Source organism: Anser anser (genome assembly GCF_964211835.1).
Source record: "Anser anser genome assembly, chromosome: 1".
Classification (NCBI taxonomy): domain Eukaryota; kingdom Metazoa; phylum Chordata; class Aves; order Anseriformes; family Anatidae; genus Anser; species Anser anser.
The window spans coordinates 148,906,329-148,926,931 of NC_139720.1; the positions used below are offsets into that span (position 1 = coordinate 148,906,329).

Consider the following 20,603-nt stretch of genomic DNA (forward strand, 5'->3'; position numbering starts at 1 on the left):
GCCCCGCAACAGGGAGGTTGCGTCAAGCCACCGACAGATGGAAACCCAGCTCCAGGGAGACAGCCAGCTTCTGGAGCTGTGAGAAGACAAGCACCCAATCAACTTGGATGTTTTATAAACTCCAGATTTTTATGAGACTAAATAAAATGCTAGGATTGCGAATTATCCAATTCAATGTCAGATTTAATGGTGTCATTTGCCAAAAGAAGTTGTTCAGTGCACTTTGTGCAGCCCTCTTTTAAAACACTCTTGTGCTGCTCGTCAACAACTGAACAATTTGCATTGAATCAAATTCCTTTCAAAATCTGTGTCTTAAGAAGGTCTCATGCTTTCATGCTTTGAAGTTTGCCCTGTTGGTCACTAATAAATCTCCTCAAAGTGGCTTATGGATACAGATTGTCAATAAATAGCATACCTTAACTGTAATAGGAGAGAAAGTCTGCCAAGCGCTGTGGAAAGTCCTGAGTAATCTTTAAAGAGGAAAGAAAGCTGTAATGTAATATACAGATACAGTCCAACTTCACAAAGTGCTGATTATAGTAATCCATTTTTATATGTTCATTAATTCTGATTACTCCTGTGACAGCGCTCTTTTCTTTAATGTGTAGGTTCTTTCACTGTTCAAAAAATAACATCTACATAAGAAAATCTGTTATAAAAATGAAATATGCAGTCCAGCACAAATTCTTTAAATTTTTTAAAGCTTTTTTAAAATTCTCTTTTCGTTTCAGTGGCAGGGATGCTGCAGGTTTCACCAGATGAGCTCGCTTCAGCCTTAACAACTGATGTCCAGTATTTTAAAGGTAATCTTTTCCAAGCTTACATTCTCATAGATCAGACCTGATGTCATTTTGATCCTTCTGATTTGAGATTTTTAAAAACAGATAATTTTGTTCTTTATTTTTCATGGTCTCATGAAAAATAAATTCCTCTCTCTGAGGAATACGTAGGATTATCCACCATGCAATATGATCAGACCACTGAATTAGAACTGTCTTTATAACATGGTGCGAAGGAGCTTTGCAGTCAGACACTGGTGGACTCCTAGCTTTATTAATCTTACAAGTATGTCAAGATGACAGATTAGTTGTTAATACTAAGAACTAAAGTCAACAGGAGTGTCCCTAAAAACACAAGTTTTGAAGAAGTTTTTTTCAGTAAAATGCTAGTTGTGTGTGATAACCATACCCTTTTCTATTGAAAAGAAGTTCATGTTTCCAAGCTGAAGATCTTGTGAGTGTTAGTAGTCTTTCATCTTTCACTGGAGGCTTCAGAAAGAAACTAGCACCATGTATAGCTGTGGCAAAGAAGAAGTAAAATGGATGGGAGGACTTATTGTAACTAAAATTACTTAAAGCAAGCTTTACAAATTGTTTTATTTCCATTTTCTGATTTCTCTCTTAGGAGACACGATAGTACGGAGGCACACTATAGAGATTGCAGAATTTTACCGGGATCTCTTGGCAAAATCTCTATATGGTCGTTTATTTAGCTTTCTAGTCAACACAATCAACTGCTACCTCCAAAATCAAGATGAGACTGGCAGGTATGATTACCATTATAAACTAATAGCTGTGTCATTATCTGTTCAAATTCAAATCCATAATAGAACCATAATGCCATCATTTAATGAATTTTGTGATTGCATGAAACTGACACTTGAGTCCTTATTGTTCACTGGTCATTCCTGGAATGTTTCAAATTACTTCCTCAATTATAAGTTTGTTTGTTTACTTGTTTACGGCTGAATATGATACTTTATGCAGTTATCTGTATTGGTGGTTAGAATTAGTAGTCTTTTAAGAGTTGACAATACAGAATGAACTAAGCCTTTCAAAAAAAAATCTGAAAAAAATCTGCTTGATGTTTGTGCAGAATATACTAGTTCTTTGCCCCCCAAACTTTGACCTTAGCACTGGTTATTAAAAACAGAATTTTGTTCAAAGGCCTTCAAATGAATGTTTAAACTTCACTTACCATTGAATACAAGTTGCTGTCCAATGTGGTTTTGTAGAAAAAAAAAATAATGCTAATTAGCATGCATCATTGTCAAGCATGCATCACAGTCAAGAAACAGAAAAGAAAAAAAAAAAAAGAAATCTCAGTAGAATCATAGTAGCAAACTAAGACAGGAGACCTAATTAGATGAGTATATGCATGTATGTGACTTAACCAAGATTTAACATCTCACATGTGCAGATGGACTTTCTTATGAACACCAGGTACAAGATGTCTTGGCATTATTGATAAATGGAAATCTATAGAAGACAGATGTGAGACTTCCAAAAGAAGTAATTTTTTCCTTAAATCGTATCTAGCTTGGCATCAGAGGATAAATATTTATCAGGTGTACTCTTCTAGAGTTGTTAAGTTCAAAGACTTTGCAATTATTTTTTTTTCTTGACATATTTGTAGACTAATTAGTACTAAATCACATTTCTCTTCTTTAAGCTTGACTAAAAGAAAACGCTACCATACCTGAGAACTTCAGAGTGTTCTGCACAAAAAAATCTTTCCCTGGCTATATAAAACACCAGAATGCCTACCTTATCACTGGAGGCAAAGAAAAATTTTTCCAGTAATACTGAATGTTTTTATTTGCTCTGTTTCTGACTGTACAGCCCCTTACAATTGCAGGCACCTGGACAATCAAGCTAAATCTACTTTCCAACGCATGTGTTAATTTGAAATACTGTGTTTATAACAAGAACAGTGGCATTGGTCATGTTCAATTCCTCCCCATTCATTCCTGTACCTTATGGAACATAGGCTTAGCTCAGCACTTGTCTGTCTCAGACAACAATACAACTCAGGTACTCCTAATTACAGTGAGCTCATTTGTAGTGATTGTTGAGCAAAAACAAACAAACAAACAAACAAACAAAAAAACTAGAATAACCATATTAAAAATCTATGAAAAATATTTGATTTTTTTTTTAAATGTGGAATTGTGCTATTTTGACATTCCACATCTCACACTTTTTCAAAATAGGGTGTTGTGTATCTCTGTTGTTCAGTAATGTATACCTGTGACTTCTAGATATCATAGGATCTTAAAATATTGAAAGTCAAGGCAGTTTGTCTATTGTTTACCTTGTATTCTCCTCTTATTGCAATCATATGTGCCTGAGGTGACTTGTGGAAGTATTTCTCTGTGAAATTATTTCCACCCGTCTGGTAACTTGAAGGCTATGTGATGTTGTAAGTCCTAGCTAAAATGCAACAGCTGTTTGATGTTGTCAGGAACGAAGAATTTGCAATAGTTTTTTCTTATACGTATGCTTGAAAAAGTGGAATTTTTTGTTGAGGTTGGCTAATGGGAACTAACAAGCTCAAGATATATTGGCAATGCTGACAAGACATTACATTTTAGGCCAAATTCAGCCTGAGGTCCCTTTCCAAACTTGAAGACAAATAGCTTATTTTAAGTAAAAATGAAGTTAATTGTCCTTCATTGATATTTCAACCTCAGTTGCATTTGCCAGCTTAAGATAGGAAAACACCTCCCTCCATCTCCAGCCTTCTTTTTGTCCAGACTAATCATATTGATTTACCTGTCATAGTAAATCAAGGCATAGCACAGGTTACGATGCAATTTGGATTAATGCAAGTCATTGCCTGGATCTGTGATTTGTGGTTCAGATTTATTTCATATACATCTGAGCAAATCCAGCAATTAACAGTTTTTATCTCCAGTTTGGTGCCCTTTTAATAAACCTGTACTTAAAAATCCACCAAAGATATCAACTGTCACAGCTAAATAAGGCTGACAGATTTCAGGCCACACTTTATTTCCTGGCTAGAGAGTTGCACAATTACTACTTCCTGGACAGGATGAAACCCTCATCACAAATCGGGAACAAGGTTTCTAGCTCAGTTCTCTTGTTTTGTTGTGAGGTAGCTTAACTCTACTTCCATGAGAATTTATGAAACAATAAAATTAGATTTATTGGCTTAGTAACTCTAAGAAACATCTGACCTTGACATTTTTGAGGAAATTAGTTACTTGTTTTTAACTTTAAGGTGAAGCTACTAGAATTTTTTCATTAGTATTGATTTATATTTACCATGAAACAGCTTGTGGCTGGTTTCAGGCAAAGTAAATGTGATGATTGCCATTAGATCTAAGGGAAGGGGAGATGATTTTATGAAAAGCTGCAAAGACCATGCCCTAGAGATATAAAGTATAGAGGATAAAATTGTTGCCCTAATCCAACAAATGCACTACTTTATAATACCATTCAATAAATACGTACTAAGGGTTTTTAATGACAATGTAAAGTGAAATAATACACCTTCAGAAATGTTGTTTGCCTTCATAAGAAGTTACTTATGATTTTGTCAAGTTGGAACTAACTTATAGCCATTGATGCTAGTTTGTACTGGTTGCAAAGTACTTTGAAGTTGATTACTTTATTCATCTTACTTGATATTTTTTCAAAGAAATCCACTGGGTAGAAACTGTTTTTTGTAATTGGAAGTTAGAATGGGATTAGAGGAAAGCTACGAAAATTTCTCACAGGTGTTTATCAGTGGTTTCTTTTTAAATGATTACTACTTACATTCACTCATTCATACAGTGACTTTGTATTCCACTTATTTTATCATTTTAAAAGTTGTCTATGTGATCTTTTTCCCTAGACTGTTAACTCTTAAAAGTTTACTTCTGTTTTTCTTCCATTCAAATGTATATGCCGATTTTCTGTTGTTAGCTAAAAGAGACTAGAGCTGTCAAGATTGCCTAAATGTGGCATTTCAATGTACTTAATTGCACTTTAGGGAATTTGGATCTGATGGTCCAAATATTAGTAAATCAATATCATAAGATGGTGCGTTAAGAATGCTTGACTCATTCTTTAACAGGACTTTACATTCATGGAATTTTAAGGATGTCTGTGAACTCTTCTGATATATATATGTTTTCTATTTTCTTATGAAAACCAAGCTAATTAGATATCTTTGCTTTAGAAATTCTAGATATTGTCTTCCCCATCTGCTATTAAGAAGAAGGCATTGTGTTTTACGTAGTTAGCAAAGAGTCTCTCTGTTATGTGCCCTAAAGATGGGGCTAATGCCAATATACATGCTGTGTTATAGGTAAGTAAATGAAGCTAGCATTCAGCTAGACTCTCGGTCTGTAGGTCAGCCATAGGACTTCTCTTTTTCAAATATAGCATATAGAATATTCATATATCTGTATTTTCTGAAAGCTTGTGTGTTCTGGCCATGTAATCTTATTCCCAGTGCAGTTCGAGTATTGCCAGAGAGTAGCAGTGTAACATTTATGTGGGTAAAGGAAAGATCTCCCAAGTCTCATTCACTGAATTCTTAATACACTTCATCTGATTTATACTATGATTATAGGTGAGATATTTCTGAAACAGAAGTCTGCCCAACTTAAAAAAAAAATAATCTGAGCATACACTAAAACTTTTATTCATCTATTATTGAACCCCATAGAAGGATGCTGAGAATGCAGGAGGAAGAGGGGCAGTTCCTATTCAGAACATGAGCCCACAACATAATGAGAACTGTCTGTATGTGGACATAGGGGAAACTTTAAAACATACAAACAATACAAAGCATCCAATACAATATTGTGTGTAATATTACTTTGAGATCGTACAATATTCTGTGTAATATCATATTTTAAGATCTGCTTCAGTCTGGATCATTTCCAGAGTTTTATTAAGCAAGACAACACCATGTCTTACAACAGATTTTGCTTTAAAGGTAAAAGTGTATGTAGAGAAGTGTATGTGCTAGTGATGAGAGGGCTCTAGATCTTGAGTCTATTAGCAAAAGCATTTATTCTTTCCTACCATACTTGTTGAATTACTCAAGGAAATGTCTGTTAGATGCAGAGTCCATGTTTCCTTCTACTGTGTCCAACCACTGCCTATCTGTACCTCTTACACTTGGTTATGGTAATATTAAAAGAAAAATGGCAGGTGTTGAGCAAAATAACTGGGAGATGTGGAAACGCCACCAAGTCTCTGAAAAAAAATGATCAGAATTTAAACAAAAATCTCAGAAAAGTTGCTCCCAAAAGTCTCAGAAATTGGTTTGTTTGAGTAACTGTTTGAGATGAAGAACATTTACAACTGTACATCAGCCCATGTCTCATGAGCATCCTTCAGGTGCTGTATTTATGACAGCAGGTGCAATCTGTCCCCCTGGGAGCAGTGAGGGGGTCTAAGTAGGATTCTGAGTGTGGCAGCTCTCAGTTGAAAGCTTGGTTATATATCTCATCCTAGAAATACTTAGTCAATAATCAGTATTGCTTCTGGTTTATCCAGATCAGACATAAGCCAACTAGTTTCCTTCCTCGTTACTTGCATAAGTTGGAGGAAGAGCCAGAAACATTATATCTGGGGCAGATGAAAAGACATGTTAGATCAGACTGCCTCAACAGATTCACTTCACTGCTTTGTGTAGGCACATTACGAAAAATGAAAATGGGAATGAACTTTATGGATTTCATAGCTGAAAACCATCTGGGATGAAAAAAGAGTGATCAAATAACATCCTGTAGGCTTGTCTGAAATGATGGGTCAGAAGTATTGTAAAGGGAATTCTGTTCACTTCTACTAGAAATGGCAAACGGGTCAAAAATATCTCTTGATGAATTGCAAGATATCTGCCAAGACAGTAGATCATCAGACAGGATGTCTGGTATATGTGTTTTGTTTTTAAGAGTTGCCAAGAATTTCTATGCAGTTTCTTTACAATGCAACTTCTAAGCATACAAGATCAAAAGGTGTTTCTAGTCTATGAGGAACGTATATACGGAGGGAATCATTCTGAAGAAAAAGGAAAAACCAGAGACGTTGTAAAATATTATTGGTTGAAAGGCTGTTTTGTAAATCACAAAAATCAAATCAGATGTAGTTAACATCCACTGTGTGATTTAACTATTCACAGCTATGTACTGGTATCAGAGACGGAAACTTTCTTTAAATGCTGGCAAACTACTGTTTTCCTAATTTTTATGCTAAAAAGTACTGTGAAACCTGAAAAAAAATTGGTCATATTACCGATACATTCCTAAGTACTACACGAAAAGAAAGTACTACTTTATAATTTAATCTCATTTCCATACAGAATACAAATGCGTAACCTTCTCTTACATGCTAAATAAACACATAATATTACATAATGTAATTGAAATCTCAGTCCTCTGTATCTTATGATAGCTGTTTTATTTATACATTTTAAATATTGACTGTCTGAGACATAATGAGGAAAAGTGTAAATGATGTTTATTAACCATAAAAAAGTACAGTAAAATAAAGGAATGATTTAGAACAAAAAGTACTATTTTCTAATATTTGTTCTTTTGGACACGGGTGACATGCCCTTTCATTTGTAAACATGGGATCATTCATGCTTTATTCTGCCTTGGGGATCTCTGCTATGATTAATTTAAGAAAAGTAATTTTGCTGGAATTAATATGATTGACAGCTACCCAAGAAACCATATATGGACCCTCCCTCTAAGGATAAATGTAGTATAGAACAGAGGAAGACAAAAAGACAGAAAATAAAGCAAAACTTTATATGTAATTACAAATAAAACATTTAATTTTTATGTTGCCCTGTCGCTATTTAATTTGCAAAACTGGGCAATATTTAGTACAGAAAATTACTGTCATTCTCGGTAAAATTTTGCATATAAAGCCACAATATAGTAATAAATTATCACTATTCTAGCGATACAGAGCCTTGTTCGTTATATTTGCCCTGTAGGCAAGATATTAAATATGTAAAACCTTCAGCTCTTTTCATGTAGTGTGTGCATCTTTTAATAATACAAGGCGAAGATTATCAGGTGAAGTTCATCAAAATACTGGAGTAACATGTTTTCCTGTAAAAAAAAAAAAAAAAAAAGTGCATCTCCATGAAAATCAAGATATTTCTTGGAAATCTCACTGTTTTGATAAAGTATATTACATGAAGTAGTCAGTAGGCTGGCTGCTAAGGATTTTCCTGGGAGTTCTAGACATAGAGCTAGGTTCTTGTTTTGCCTGATTTATAATATTTCCATAGGTCAGTTTGTTTTACACTTTTCCTTTTGCAAATGTTTACATATTTCTTGAGAAAGAATAAGAGAGACTAATTTGACGAAATAACAATCATGGCACTCAGCTGGGATGTAAGCAATCCAGCCTCAAATCCATTCATTGAATTAGACAGAGAAGGGGTAAGCTGCTCCATCAGCATTATGTAGATCTTAATAATTGTGAAATTTAATGCAATATTTCAGTGTTGTATTGCCTAGCAGTTCCTGTTACACTTTCCTATGAGGAAGGCTATAGCTAAATAACAAAATAATAACGTAAAAATGAAAACCTATCAAGTATTTTTAAATTCCAAACTCTTTTTTTTTTTTTTTTTTTAGAACTTATTCAAACAACATAATAATTCTGCCTTGTGAATGTTATGCAGAGGTAGTTTATTTTTAAAATGTTTAATTCTTTATAAAAATGGACCAGTCTCCTTGAAAACACATTATGACAAGGAATGTACATCCATTCCTAATCAGTAACACTTGAAAATGAGGCTTACGTTTTTAAACACAATTTAAATCGCAGTCAGAGAAGGAGGTAGTGATATATTTTTATGCTTCGTGTTGTAGAAATTCCCTTGGAGGCTAATCAACCTCACGATAACCTCTTCTGCCCAACAAAGTCATTCTAGACAAGATTTATTATGCAATGTCCAATGTCTGACATTTATGCATATAGCCAGTCTTGTGACAATCAGTAGTGCATTGAAATAGTATGCCTTAGAAATGAAGACAAACTTCGTGGATATCATTTCTGAAGAAGGCTCTATTAGTCTCTGAGGACTGTTTTTTTCTAGTCTGCTTTATAGTAGTCATTTTTTATTATTATTATTTTACTGTTTTGTTTGTTATATAGGATTTGTTTTCAGGGCTGGATCTTTGCCTAATTGAATGGTAATGTTTACAATGACTATAATAGAACTGTACTGAAGTACTTTGACAGTGAATCACCTTTTTTTTCCCTTTACGTTTATATCTTGGTATGCACATAGATTTAGGCAGAGAAGAAATGTGAAACAGGAAGGAAAAGTACATCTCAGAAACAGGAGGCTGCAATGTTACTTGTATGCATGCAACCTCATACATTTACAAATTGTGTTGGAAAAGAGAAAGGAAAACTCATATGCTTTAGAAAGTGTCCATCTCCTTTCTCGTGAAACTGAAAGATTTTTCCTTTGCTATTTTTTCCTGCTCCAAGAGATCTATTGGCTATAGTGGAAAGTCTTTCATCGTGCTAGCAGATCGCTTCACTCTGAAGAAAGTCGCACTGCATTCATACAGGCAAACTGCAAGCTTTTTAATGGCCTCTTTTCACTTTCTCTCTCTAATGGTAATGTGAAGAACATGAAGAAAAAGCTCAGCTTCAACCAGCCCAGCCCTTTCATATAATGTTCTCAAATCCTTCCAAAGCAAGCAATAGGCTATCCCAAAACATAAATTTTGCTCCCTGTTAATGACCTTAGGTTCTTCTCCAGATCTGGATGACAGTGACTTAGTCCCAAGTAAGTACAGAGTAATAACACCTGTGTCCTTTTCCAATTTTACCTGTTCAAATCCTAGGTGACTACCATATCCTAATCTTTCCACAGGACCTAAGTAAAAGCCCTTCCCTGAATACATGCAGTGGTGTATGACAGATCAGATGCACATCCAACAAGTATTTTTTTATATGTACAAAAGAGAAACATCTGTCTTCTTCATGCCAAAATCCTGACTGTTCTTTCTTCTGGGAGATGTAACCTCTTGTGCAGCCTGAGCTCACAACCTCTGCTTGATGCTGGCACTTAGGACTTTGGCTTAAAGAGTTTCCCTTGATATGCATTTAGTAGGAGCAGTTCTGGCTGTTGGGGAAATAGAAGCTCAAAGGGGTGACTGAGTGCAACCAGTAAATTTTGAAACTTCCCCTCTGTGGCTATTCCTCATCTGAATGAGTAGATACCTACACCTTTAGAAACTGGATTTTAAAAAAGCTAAGCTTTTTCTTTTTTTTTTTTTTTTTTAATTGTCCTAAAACAATCTCAAAACTCTTTTTTTTTAATTATTATTATTTATGCTTGTAGATTGGTAGGTAGAATTTTGGTTGTTATGTTGTATATATAGCCTGCATGAGTGTTTCATACCATGTTTTTGAAATGAAAGCTGTTTTCATCCTAGAGCAGAAGTACTTTTGTCAGAAACAACAGATATATTATCATCTTTCTTGAATTCTTATTATCTGTGTGGTTTTTGTTTGTTTGTTTGTTTTTCCAGTGACCAGATATTTGAAATTGGAATACTGGATATTTTTGGATTTGAAGAATTTCAAAAAAATACTTTTGAACAGGTAAGTAGCTTTGTTTTGCTGAATTTATTATAACTGTCACTCATCTTTAAATGTGTTTTGTTTTGTTTTGTTTTGTAGCCAAAACAAGTGTTTTGATCAGAATGAAAATGTCAAGGAGGAGAAAACTTGCTTTTAAAATATTTTTCCCAGTCTTCCTGTATGGGTCTGAATTAAAATCCAGGCTTTGCAGTGCTATTAATCATTTTGAAAGAATCTGGTAAACATGTATCATAATGATTTGGAAGAGGGGTAGTATCAGCCTTGAAAGAAAACCTGAGGAAAGTACTTAGTGTTGTCTGTTTTCATGCTTGTGGAAGTGATACTTCAGCTAGCTCAGTGAATAGGATGACAATAGACAGGATTGGGAGAAAGATCAAAAGGTCTTCAGATGCCTTAGAGAGAATTAAAAAAAAAAAAAAAGGAATGAAAATGCTCCATTATGCTAAGTGCTATTACTGGCAGATTCACCTCTGTGTGACTCTTCAACATGAGACTTTTTTAAAGTTGAATTACATCCATGGAAAATAAATTAAACGTTAGCTCAATGAATGCTTAAAAATCCATTTAAATATCAAACATTTTTTGAAGGTGGTAGAATTATTTGCCCACCTTTAACACTAGTCTCATAACACCAAAGCTCTTGAGAAGTGCATATTCCAAAAGCAGTAGCAACTCTACACAACACGCTGAAGATGTGTAAGTTATTGTTCAGTTGTTCATTCATTCTCTTATGCAGCAAAAGAAAATTAAAGCAGTAGGAAGAGGACAACAAAGGCAACAAAGGACCTACTATTGTTTGAAATCAGATTTTGCCCATTCATCTCAGTTAATCCATCGTTTTATGGCTCAGCTTTCTTTTTCTAGTGAACTAGAAGTCATAGTGCTGCTTTAGTTCAGTATGTGTAGAATGTTTACTTGCCCACACAATTTCCAAAAGTCCAAAAGCACAAACAGGGCCTCTGCCTTCAAAATAGCATGTAAGAATACAATAACATGTATTTCCAGTTCCGCTCTTACAAAACTGTTTTTGCTGTTACAGTTTTGCCTAGCTTGAAAGCTTTGTTGGATTAAGTCCTACAGATGCATGCCAATATTCAGAGTCATTTACTCTGTGTGAATATCTTCTTTAGGTGAAAATATCAAGGGAAAAATAGGAAACATTTTGATGGACCAAAAACATGAAAAAAAAATAAATCCCATAAAACCTAATGATTAACGAGGATATAGTATTCTGTGCATTTTAAAAGAATCTCAGAGGAGTGTGCCTTGGGACTTTTTTTTCCTTTAGCTCTGTTCTGCATTTTTTTTTCTTATGAAACATATATAAGTTCTGTAACTGACGTCTGATAAAATACCATGAATTCCACTTTCTAAAGTAAGCCATTTTCTGCTAAGTGACTGCATAAGGTGCTTGAGGAGATACAAACAGAAAAATGTGTAAAAGTAGTTTATTTTATGATTTCTGCATAGCAAGCAAGGTACTTTCAAGATCAAGTTTGAATTTTTATTTTATTTTTTATAAATACATTTCAGGAGACATAGACTGTCCTTCTCCTTGGACTGAGTGGGTTTTGTTGAGTAATATTGAGTAACACTGTGAGTCATTACATCAGAAACTAGTGAATTGCATTCCTTAAAAGACAGAACAGTGGTGAGGGAATTACAGAGTTCATTTTTATGAGGACTCTGTCATGTGGTTAACACATCAGATTCCTGAAGCAATAGGTTGCAGTATGAGCAAACAGAAGCAGTTTGTATCTCCACACGATGCAGTTGTGCACACATACCCCAAACAGCCTGCACTCAGGAGCTTGAGCTGTGTATCAGTCTAGCCTAGCTCAGCATCCTGCCTGGGCTCGTTAACCCTGTTGATAAACAGGCGTGTTAGCCCAGATAGGGTCCTCATGCAAAGTGTTGCATCATGTCTGCAAACATGCCCAGTGTCAAGGCCCGTGATTGCAGAACGTTAACATTAAATGGGCCTAGCAGCTGAACAGTGGAGGAGACATAGAAAATACATTTGTATTAGATTTAGATTAATATATTTTAAAATGGCATAGCAAAAGTAATTTGGTGGAAATTAACCTTTGGTTTCAAAGTAGTGTAAGAGAAGGAATTCTTTGTGATAGCTGTTTGCCTGCTTTCTTGAAAAGAAAAGAAAAAAAAAAAAACAAAAAAAAACAACCACAATTATTTTCATGAACGATTAAAATCCCCTGACTGATGAAATCTTGGGACATTCCAAGTAGATGTCATTTACTCTGTGTGAATATCTTCTTTAGGTGAATTTTGCTGGTGCTTCAAATTGGGTTAGTTAGGTTAATTGGTAGACATTTTAATATAAAATTTAAGAGAACAATATGGTACTAAGTCATATGTCAATTTAAGCAATATGTTTAAATAGACTGTTTGAAGACATTTCAGGAAGAGAGAGATGAATAAGCCAAGCAGAACAGCAAGATCACTCCAGTGAGTGTGTTGGAATGATAAAGTATTGGACTGGTAACAGTTTATGAACAATGCACAGGACGAGGTATGAAAGAGCTAGAAAAGTAATGTTAACTATGTCTACATCAAGAACCTGGTAACTTCTGCAGGCAAACAGATGTGGCTGATGGCTTACAAGGAGAAAAGTTCTATAGATTATTATAAAAAAGAAGGTATTAGAAGTTAAAAGCAGTATTATTTGTGTTCAGTTTTGCTTCCACTTGGCATGCATTGGTAAGCCTTCATTGTGTAGAAACATATATCTGTAGTATATTATATTTAAAATATAATAGCAAAAATAGTATGTGATTACTTTTGAAACAATATTAGTGAATGAGTGTATAAAATAAATGATAGTGAGTGGAGTTGGGATTTCTGGTATGAAACTCTTACAACACAGATTTAAAAACAGAGGACAATATTTTTAGAAGCTGTATTCTGAGGGAGTCGTTGCTCAATAAAAACTGAAAGCTTTTGAATTACCAGGACTCGGTGAGTTACTGGTCATCAGCTGAGCTATGGTAAATGACTACACTTCTAGCTCACCCCGATTACAATTTACAGTCACTTCTTAGCAATGATCATTAGCTTGGGAACAGCATTTTCCTAGAGCAGCTGTGTAACTGCTGTTCCAGAACAGCTTTATATACAACCACACTGGAATGTGGTTTGGCCAGTATCTCTTGGTCAAACTCAAACACGAAAAGGAAGCATATGGAGATTGGAAGCAAACTGGACATACATAAGTCCATGTACCATGATGGGATGCACCAAGAAGTGCTGGAACTGGCAGAAGTCCTTGTGAGGGCACATTTGATAGTCTGTGATCAGTCATGGCGACAGGGAGAAGTGCCTAAAGACTGGAGGAAAGCAAATGTCACTCCTATCTTCAACAAGGGCAAGAAGGAGGACCCAGGGAGCTGCAGGCTGGTCAGCTTCACCTTGATCCTAGGGAACGTGATGGAGCAGCTAATCCTGGAAACCATTTCCAGGTACATGAAGGAGAAGAAAATTATCAGCAGAAGTCAGCATGGATTACCAAAGGGAGTTCATGCTTGACCAGCCTGATGAATTTTCACAATGAAATGACAAGCCTGATCATAGAATCATTGAATCATTAAGGTTGGAAAAGAACAAAAGAACTCCGAGATCATCTGGTCCAACCATCCGCCTACCACCAATGTTACGGTGACTCTGCCACCTCCCTGGGCAACCCACTCCAATTCCTAACCACTCTTTCTGAGAATAAATTTCTCCTCATTTCCAACCTGAACCTCCCCTGGTGCAACTTGAGGCCATTCCCTCTAGTCCTATCACTAGTTATCTGTGAGAAGAGGCCAACCCCCAGCTCACCAAAATGGACTCTGGTAGAGACTTTCCTCTCTGATATCTGTCAAGGGGTAAAATGAAAAAAATATTTAACTCGTGGTAAATAATGTATTTAGCTCTTGCATGATATTTTGCCTCTGTAGTCCTCTTAAGCTTTGCAAAGAAAGTATATATCAACCTTTTTTTTTTTTTTTTTTTTAATAGGAAATACAAGCAATTTATCTGAGTTAGGACTGAAAGTTACTGAAGTAGCCAAATGTCTGTTGACTCCCATTCTACTCTATACCCATTAAAGTATGTATAGCATTATCTGTGTGATGCAGCAGAGTGATGAGAGAAGCATGGCTCCTGTAGCAGCATGGTGCTGCACTTCTCTTGCCATAGGAATCAGCTGGCTCCTAGAGCACACAGCATTGCCTGCTCCACTCAGTGCTTCAGTTCCAAGTCACTACAGTGAAGCGAAAGAGCTTGTACAACCCAGCTGTGTTCACAGGAATTTTAGCTTACATTTATTATTAGGTGCTGTAAATCTTAACTTCTCAGTGGGTTATTTCTTTAGTTAACTCTGCTGAGACCTCCTTTGATTTTGTCATGTCACCTTCCCCAGCTAAAAGAGTCATAACATTTTTTGTTAATTGATTATTTTCCCTCAGCCATGAGCCTGTTTCTAGCTATCTAAATGTAAGGTCATGTTGCCTGTTATGTAGATAGATGGGCATGAATAGATAAAAGTTACATAAATTAACTTTTCTACAGTCATTACGGTCTCAGCGATAGCAGATGGGAGGTCACATACACAAGTGTCTGCATCCAGGCAGTCCAGAGGGCATTCCAATGTTTAATTTTATGCAGAAGAATCAGTCTTTGGTTTTGCTTGTCCTGAGCATAGACAAATGGGACTGTGGTCCAGTTAGCCTCCATGCACAAGATTTTAATATCCCTGTCAGGGAGCAGCAGGAGACAGCTGCCCCCTTGGTACCAGGGAGCCGGCCGTGCCCGCCCTGATGGGCACCATCATTCGGGGTCTGAACATGGTGGGCAGAGTCAGGGCTGGTAACGGGACCTGTTGCCAGCCCTTATGCAACAAGCAGCGAGCCAGGACTTGGGTACCATAAGGAGCAGTGGGAGATGGGTCTGGAAACTGACACTGCCGTGGTGTCTCTGAGGCAGGAACTGGGTCCATGGACAAAATGTGGGTAGAGGTCCCAGGGGAGGCTGAGTCGGGTCCTGAAAATCAGTGCTCCCAAGGGGTCTGACAAACCTGTGCTATAATCTGTTCCTCAACCCAGTTCCTGAGAGCCTTTCACTCTGTATAGTTTTGTCATGGTGTACCCTTGTTCCCTGTCAGTCTCATTGTTTTGTTTTATGTTTTTTTTTTTTTTCATTCTGCACATATTTTTTCATTTGTGCAGGATGCTGTTATCTGTGCAGCAGATTCAAGCAAGCCACTGAAAAGCCAGTGTTACTCAGTTTTAAAGCTGGCTACGTCAAAATTCTCACCATGTACCTGACATTAAAATACTTTTTTTTCTTTATTCCTTTACAGTAAATGCTTTGTGGATGAAAATAAAATCTAAAATTTAGATTCCCAGCCAGATTCATTTTGTGATTGGTGAGATGCTGCGCAAGGACTTTTATTAACTGGTATCTTCTTTTTCACAGCAGCACCCACCCCTTTATATCCTACAGTATTGCTGGCCAGCAGTATGAGTGAAAAAGTCACTTGGAACTATTTCAATATCTCTAATTCCAAATTCCTTAAACCTGCTACCATGTTTGTTTCCTTGTTTGTTTATCATTCTGATGTGATCAGAGTCAAGTGGATGGGTATTTCACGTTGCATTGAAATACTATCCTTTATGAAAAGGTTTTGTAGACCCTCCCTTGTAGAAGGATTTTCGGGTGACAGCTACCCACAATAAAATTTCAATATAACACTGTTCTGTTTTACTCTGTTTGGGGAACATACAATGGCAACGGACCCCAAGACAACATGAATTCCCAGTGAAATAAAATTCTTCTAAAAGAGACACAGGAGGACTACGTTTGAATTTGTGTTGAAGCTACACAGAAAACAAGAAGTCTGTATTAAATCCCATTGCCCCTAAAAGGCAAAGGAAGAGATGTAATGGTTTATGTTGTTGTTATTTATGCATTAAAAATATTCTAATTGGTACTCTACATAGAAGATGTGGAAGTCTAGTAACTGTCACACACAGTACTAAAAGGGAAAAGAGATTTTTTTTTTATTTTTCTCACCAGGGTAGCAGATACAAGGGGGAACGGTCATCAAGATACTTCTGAGGAATGAGTGATTACCTACCTTAGGTTTAAAAACATTTTTGGAATCCAGACTCAGTAAATAGAAGATTATTCTGCCTTCCATTATCTCAGAATTGTGTTTTTGAGAAAAGATAGAGCACATCCTTACAAATTAAACTTGGCATTGTAGCTCCATCATCTTGGCCTATAACATTTGCCCTGATAGATAGATTGATATGAAAGGTGCAAGCTTTACTCAGTGCTCTGAATACACATCCCTTGGGAGAGCTCATTCTTCTCCATGACCTAAGGATGTAAATGAGTTTTGCAGAGGGTGATCACATCCATCTCAGCCTCACTGTCTAATAGTCACCAAGTTTTCTTTTCACAAATCTCCCCCTTTTTTTGCTATGCTTTTTCAAATAGTGTTTTCTATACACTGAGGAGTAAGGAAACAGGAAATTTTCATTAATGATAGGTGTTTTTCTGTCTTTGGGGTACAGTATGGTTTTGGTCTCCTACCTAAATTTGAATTTTGAATATGCTTAATATTACTAACTGGTCAAATGCAGTAAAGAAAGCGAGGTCAAACTAATACTGTCTAATGTGATGAATACCTATTTGTTTTACTAAATGGCACTATACATATTTTTTCTGAATACTACAGTTTGGATGCTACTTCAAGTTCAGTTTGTTTAAATACTTTAACTTGGCCTTTTTAATTGTATTGTAGTGATATTCTAGGAGTACTTTTTAATGAAGACTCTGACACGTAAATTGTATTTTTATTTTCACCTAGACGTGATAGTGAGTTAGGATTAGAAAGGAAGATAGGTGGAAAGGAAGATTTCTTACAGAAGAGACATACAGTGGAGTCAATAAAAGGCTTGTGACAAATAGTTTAACCATGTTTAATGACAAGAAGCACTATGGGTTATGTTGAGTAACTCTGCAAAGAAAAGCAAATATACAATGCTAAGAGGTATTCCTGCAAAATTTATTTTATGTTAAAAATTGTGTTTTCTTTTATTACTACTACACTTCCATCTCATTTGCATGGGTGAAGTTAAATTCATGTGTTTTTCTGAACTTTTCACATCTTTGGACAGAAAACATCATTGTTTATATAAACTTCATATGACAGAGCAAAAGAAGATGGGTTAGCAAAACTAGTTTAGTTTATTTTCATCAGATTTCTACATTTCAGTTGTTTTAATTATTGCAGCAACCTGTGTCAAGCATTTATTTTCAAACATTCTGTTTATCTCCTTTTCTCAGCATGTTGTATAAAACATTGAAATGGAGAAAGATGCAATCAGAGCGTCTTGCTTTTCAGCAGCCCCTGGCTGGTCTTCCAGTGCTAATTCTGCAGAGCTGCTGCTCACAACCAGTGCTAGACAGAGCAGCTTCGGAGAAGCTTGCAGTTTGTATAATAACTTGAGCTTGCTTTCTAGTGTGGTTTGCAGCACCTTATTGTCATTACGGCCAGCCTGCTGATCTGAATGACAGCGTTGCTTCTGTTACCAAAAAGCACACCAATGTACGCTATAATATACTGATCTGTAAAACTTATAATTATTTTTTTTTCTTTTACCAGCCCAACATGTTATCTGTGAATGTTTTAACAAAATAATATGCCTTTCACTACTGGCAGTTGAAACCAATATTATTTATCAGATCTTTTTAAAATTTGACTAAATCATTCTTACTCTCCAGCTGAATTTGTTTAGTTTAATAATTTTGCTGCACAGTCAGCACGTCAATTGTTTTTATGTGTTTTAGGATAATTGCAAATGATAAAAAGTAAAATTGAGTTTATAGTGATTTTGTCAACTTCTCTTATGGTAAAATAAGAGAAAGTGTACAGTTAAATGACACAGCTCTCTAAAGAACTCATTTCCAAATATACTTATACACAGCATGTATCATGTTGAGGCTTTACATATCCTGTGAAGTATAAACTTGCAATGTTATGTCTGCCTTCTAAAATAATGTTAAGGAGCTTCTGAAAAGATTTTGGAATTAGAATTTGAATTTGGAAAATGTTCAGCAAAGCATGCCTCAAAGTTAAATTTGCCTGCCTCAAAGTTAAAAAAGCTCTTTCAATAAAAAAATTAAATAGTACAAGTGAATTTTATACTTTCAGTGTTAACAAAATGAGATAATCTGAATTTTTATAAATCCCTTTTTTAAAAAATACTGGTATTATTTGAGGCTCCATTTTGTCTGCACTTTCATACATTGGTAAGGACAATTAGTAACAGACATTTGGTTATAAAATCTGGTTTTAGTTTTATTTCTTGCTGTTATTCACACTAGCCTACTTCATTGTAGAGCAAGTGCAAGTTGACTATACTAGCGTGAGGTGTTAATGGAAAATTCAGGCAGCTATTACACGTTACTTGGGTTCTTTTCCCTTACCTGAATGTTAAACCATGTACTTTTATGGTTGATCTAAATATCTCATATTTTTTAATATGACTTTCTGGTGGAATTGCTTTTATACACTGTATTCATGGAAGACATAGTTTATCGCCAAAACAAATATGTGACTAGTTTAATGTGAAAAGAGACTTTGTGCAGTTATTCCTTGCATGATTCCTCATATAAAGGGTTCTTCCAACCCTCTAAGAGTTTCTGTTTTCTTAATTACTTAGTGATAGTATAGCATTGGAAGAGATTTTAGAATTTCTCACTAAAATTACCGTTTTAATGTAAATAAAACAGTTCAAGATTTATTCAGCAAAGTTATTAAATGTTTACTTTCTTTGAAGATTGTGAACTTTGAATAAGATACAAAAGGTCCAGGAATAAGCTGATACAACCCTCACCTGTTTTTAATTGAAAACCAGATTCCTATTAAACTATTTATTTTACAAAAGTGGCACTACAAGTCGTAAAAGGCAATCAAAGAAAATATTTGAGAGGTTTTTATATTATTTATCTCTGCAGACTTTGAACTTTTCTATGGAAGACCATTTCTTGCCAACTTTCCTTTAGAATATCAATAAAATGGAGAGAGGCATTTAGTAAAATATTCCTCTTCATTCCTCCAAAAAACTTGGGCAAAACACGAGTTCTTCAGAAACTGTTTTAGACTTCAGTGATTGTATAAGTGGAAGCAGAATTTGAACATATTTGTTAATACTAAACTAACTACAAAATCAGGATCTTAACTAAATATGCAGTTATTTTTTTCTAAAACCGTGTTGCATCTATGTAGTCTTCCATGAATATAAACTGCAGAAGAATATTGAGTGTAACAACATATATTTAGAGTTACACCACTTCGGTCAATGGAATTAGAGTAAATTTGCACTGTTTCATAATGCTGGTATTTGATAATTCTTATGTAGAATTCACAATTATGCAGACAGAAAACTGTTTATTCCCAATTTAATACTAATAGCTATTAAAATGTAAATTTCCCTAGTAAATTTTCCTAATATGTGGTCTAGAGAGAGAGAACATGTTGTGGATTGACTTTTCATCAAATTCAGTATTAGATGTGCAGTAAACCCTATACCAATGGATGAATTATCCAGTAAACTTCTAATACTATTTTTTCTTCATTTTGCAATAGCTGTGTGTCAATATGACCAATGAGAAGATACACCAATATATCAATGAAGTGCTTTTCCTACAAGAGCAAGCAGAATGTGTACAAGAGGGAGTTACCACGGAAACAGTATATGCTCCTGGAAACCATACTGCAGCCTTGGATTTTTTCTTTCAGGTAGTTTTCAGATCCACTTTACATCATGTGTATTTATACCCATACTCTGCATGTTAGACTAATATGAAGTTTTGTTTGCATTTCCTGTTTTTTGAATCTGAAGAGAAGGTTATGGGACCAAGGAAACCATGGAGAGGGTTGTCTGCTCTTGCAGCTTGAGGGCTAACAGATTTGTAATGAGCTAGGGTTGAAGAAGATGTAGCAGAAACTCTGCCCATATTGATTCACGTGTAGCATTTGTGTATCATGTCATGTCCTGAATGCAGCTGTAGTACTGACCAATCTCTGTTGTAAACTTGGCAGTTTCTTTTATGCCTAGAGCTAGTTTCTGGAGCAAAACTTTTAAGAAGGACATAGCACAGTTTCCTAAAAGATCAGCAATAATTATCAGTTTTGAA

The 20,603-nt window shown here is 35.5% G+C and overlaps 1 protein-coding gene across 6 annotated transcripts in view; it reads left to right on the forward strand.

Moving 5' to 3' along the window:
• Positions 1-20,603, forward strand: part of MYO16 (myosin XVI) — a 385,412-nt gene that overhangs the window by 262,082 nt on the left and 102,727 nt on the right. For all 6 annotated transcript variants that reach the window (XM_083834843.1, XM_083834844.1, XM_083834845.1 and 3 more), the window contains 4 exons: positions 732-803; positions 1,405-1,546; positions 10,319-10,391; positions 20,053-20,205. In XM_083834843.1, the coding sequence (XP_083690969.1) occupies positions 732-803; positions 1,405-1,546; positions 10,319-10,391; positions 20,053-20,205 (440 nt within the window). The remainder of the gene's footprint in view (positions 1-731; positions 804-1,404; positions 1,547-10,318; positions 10,392-20,052; positions 20,206-20,603) is intronic.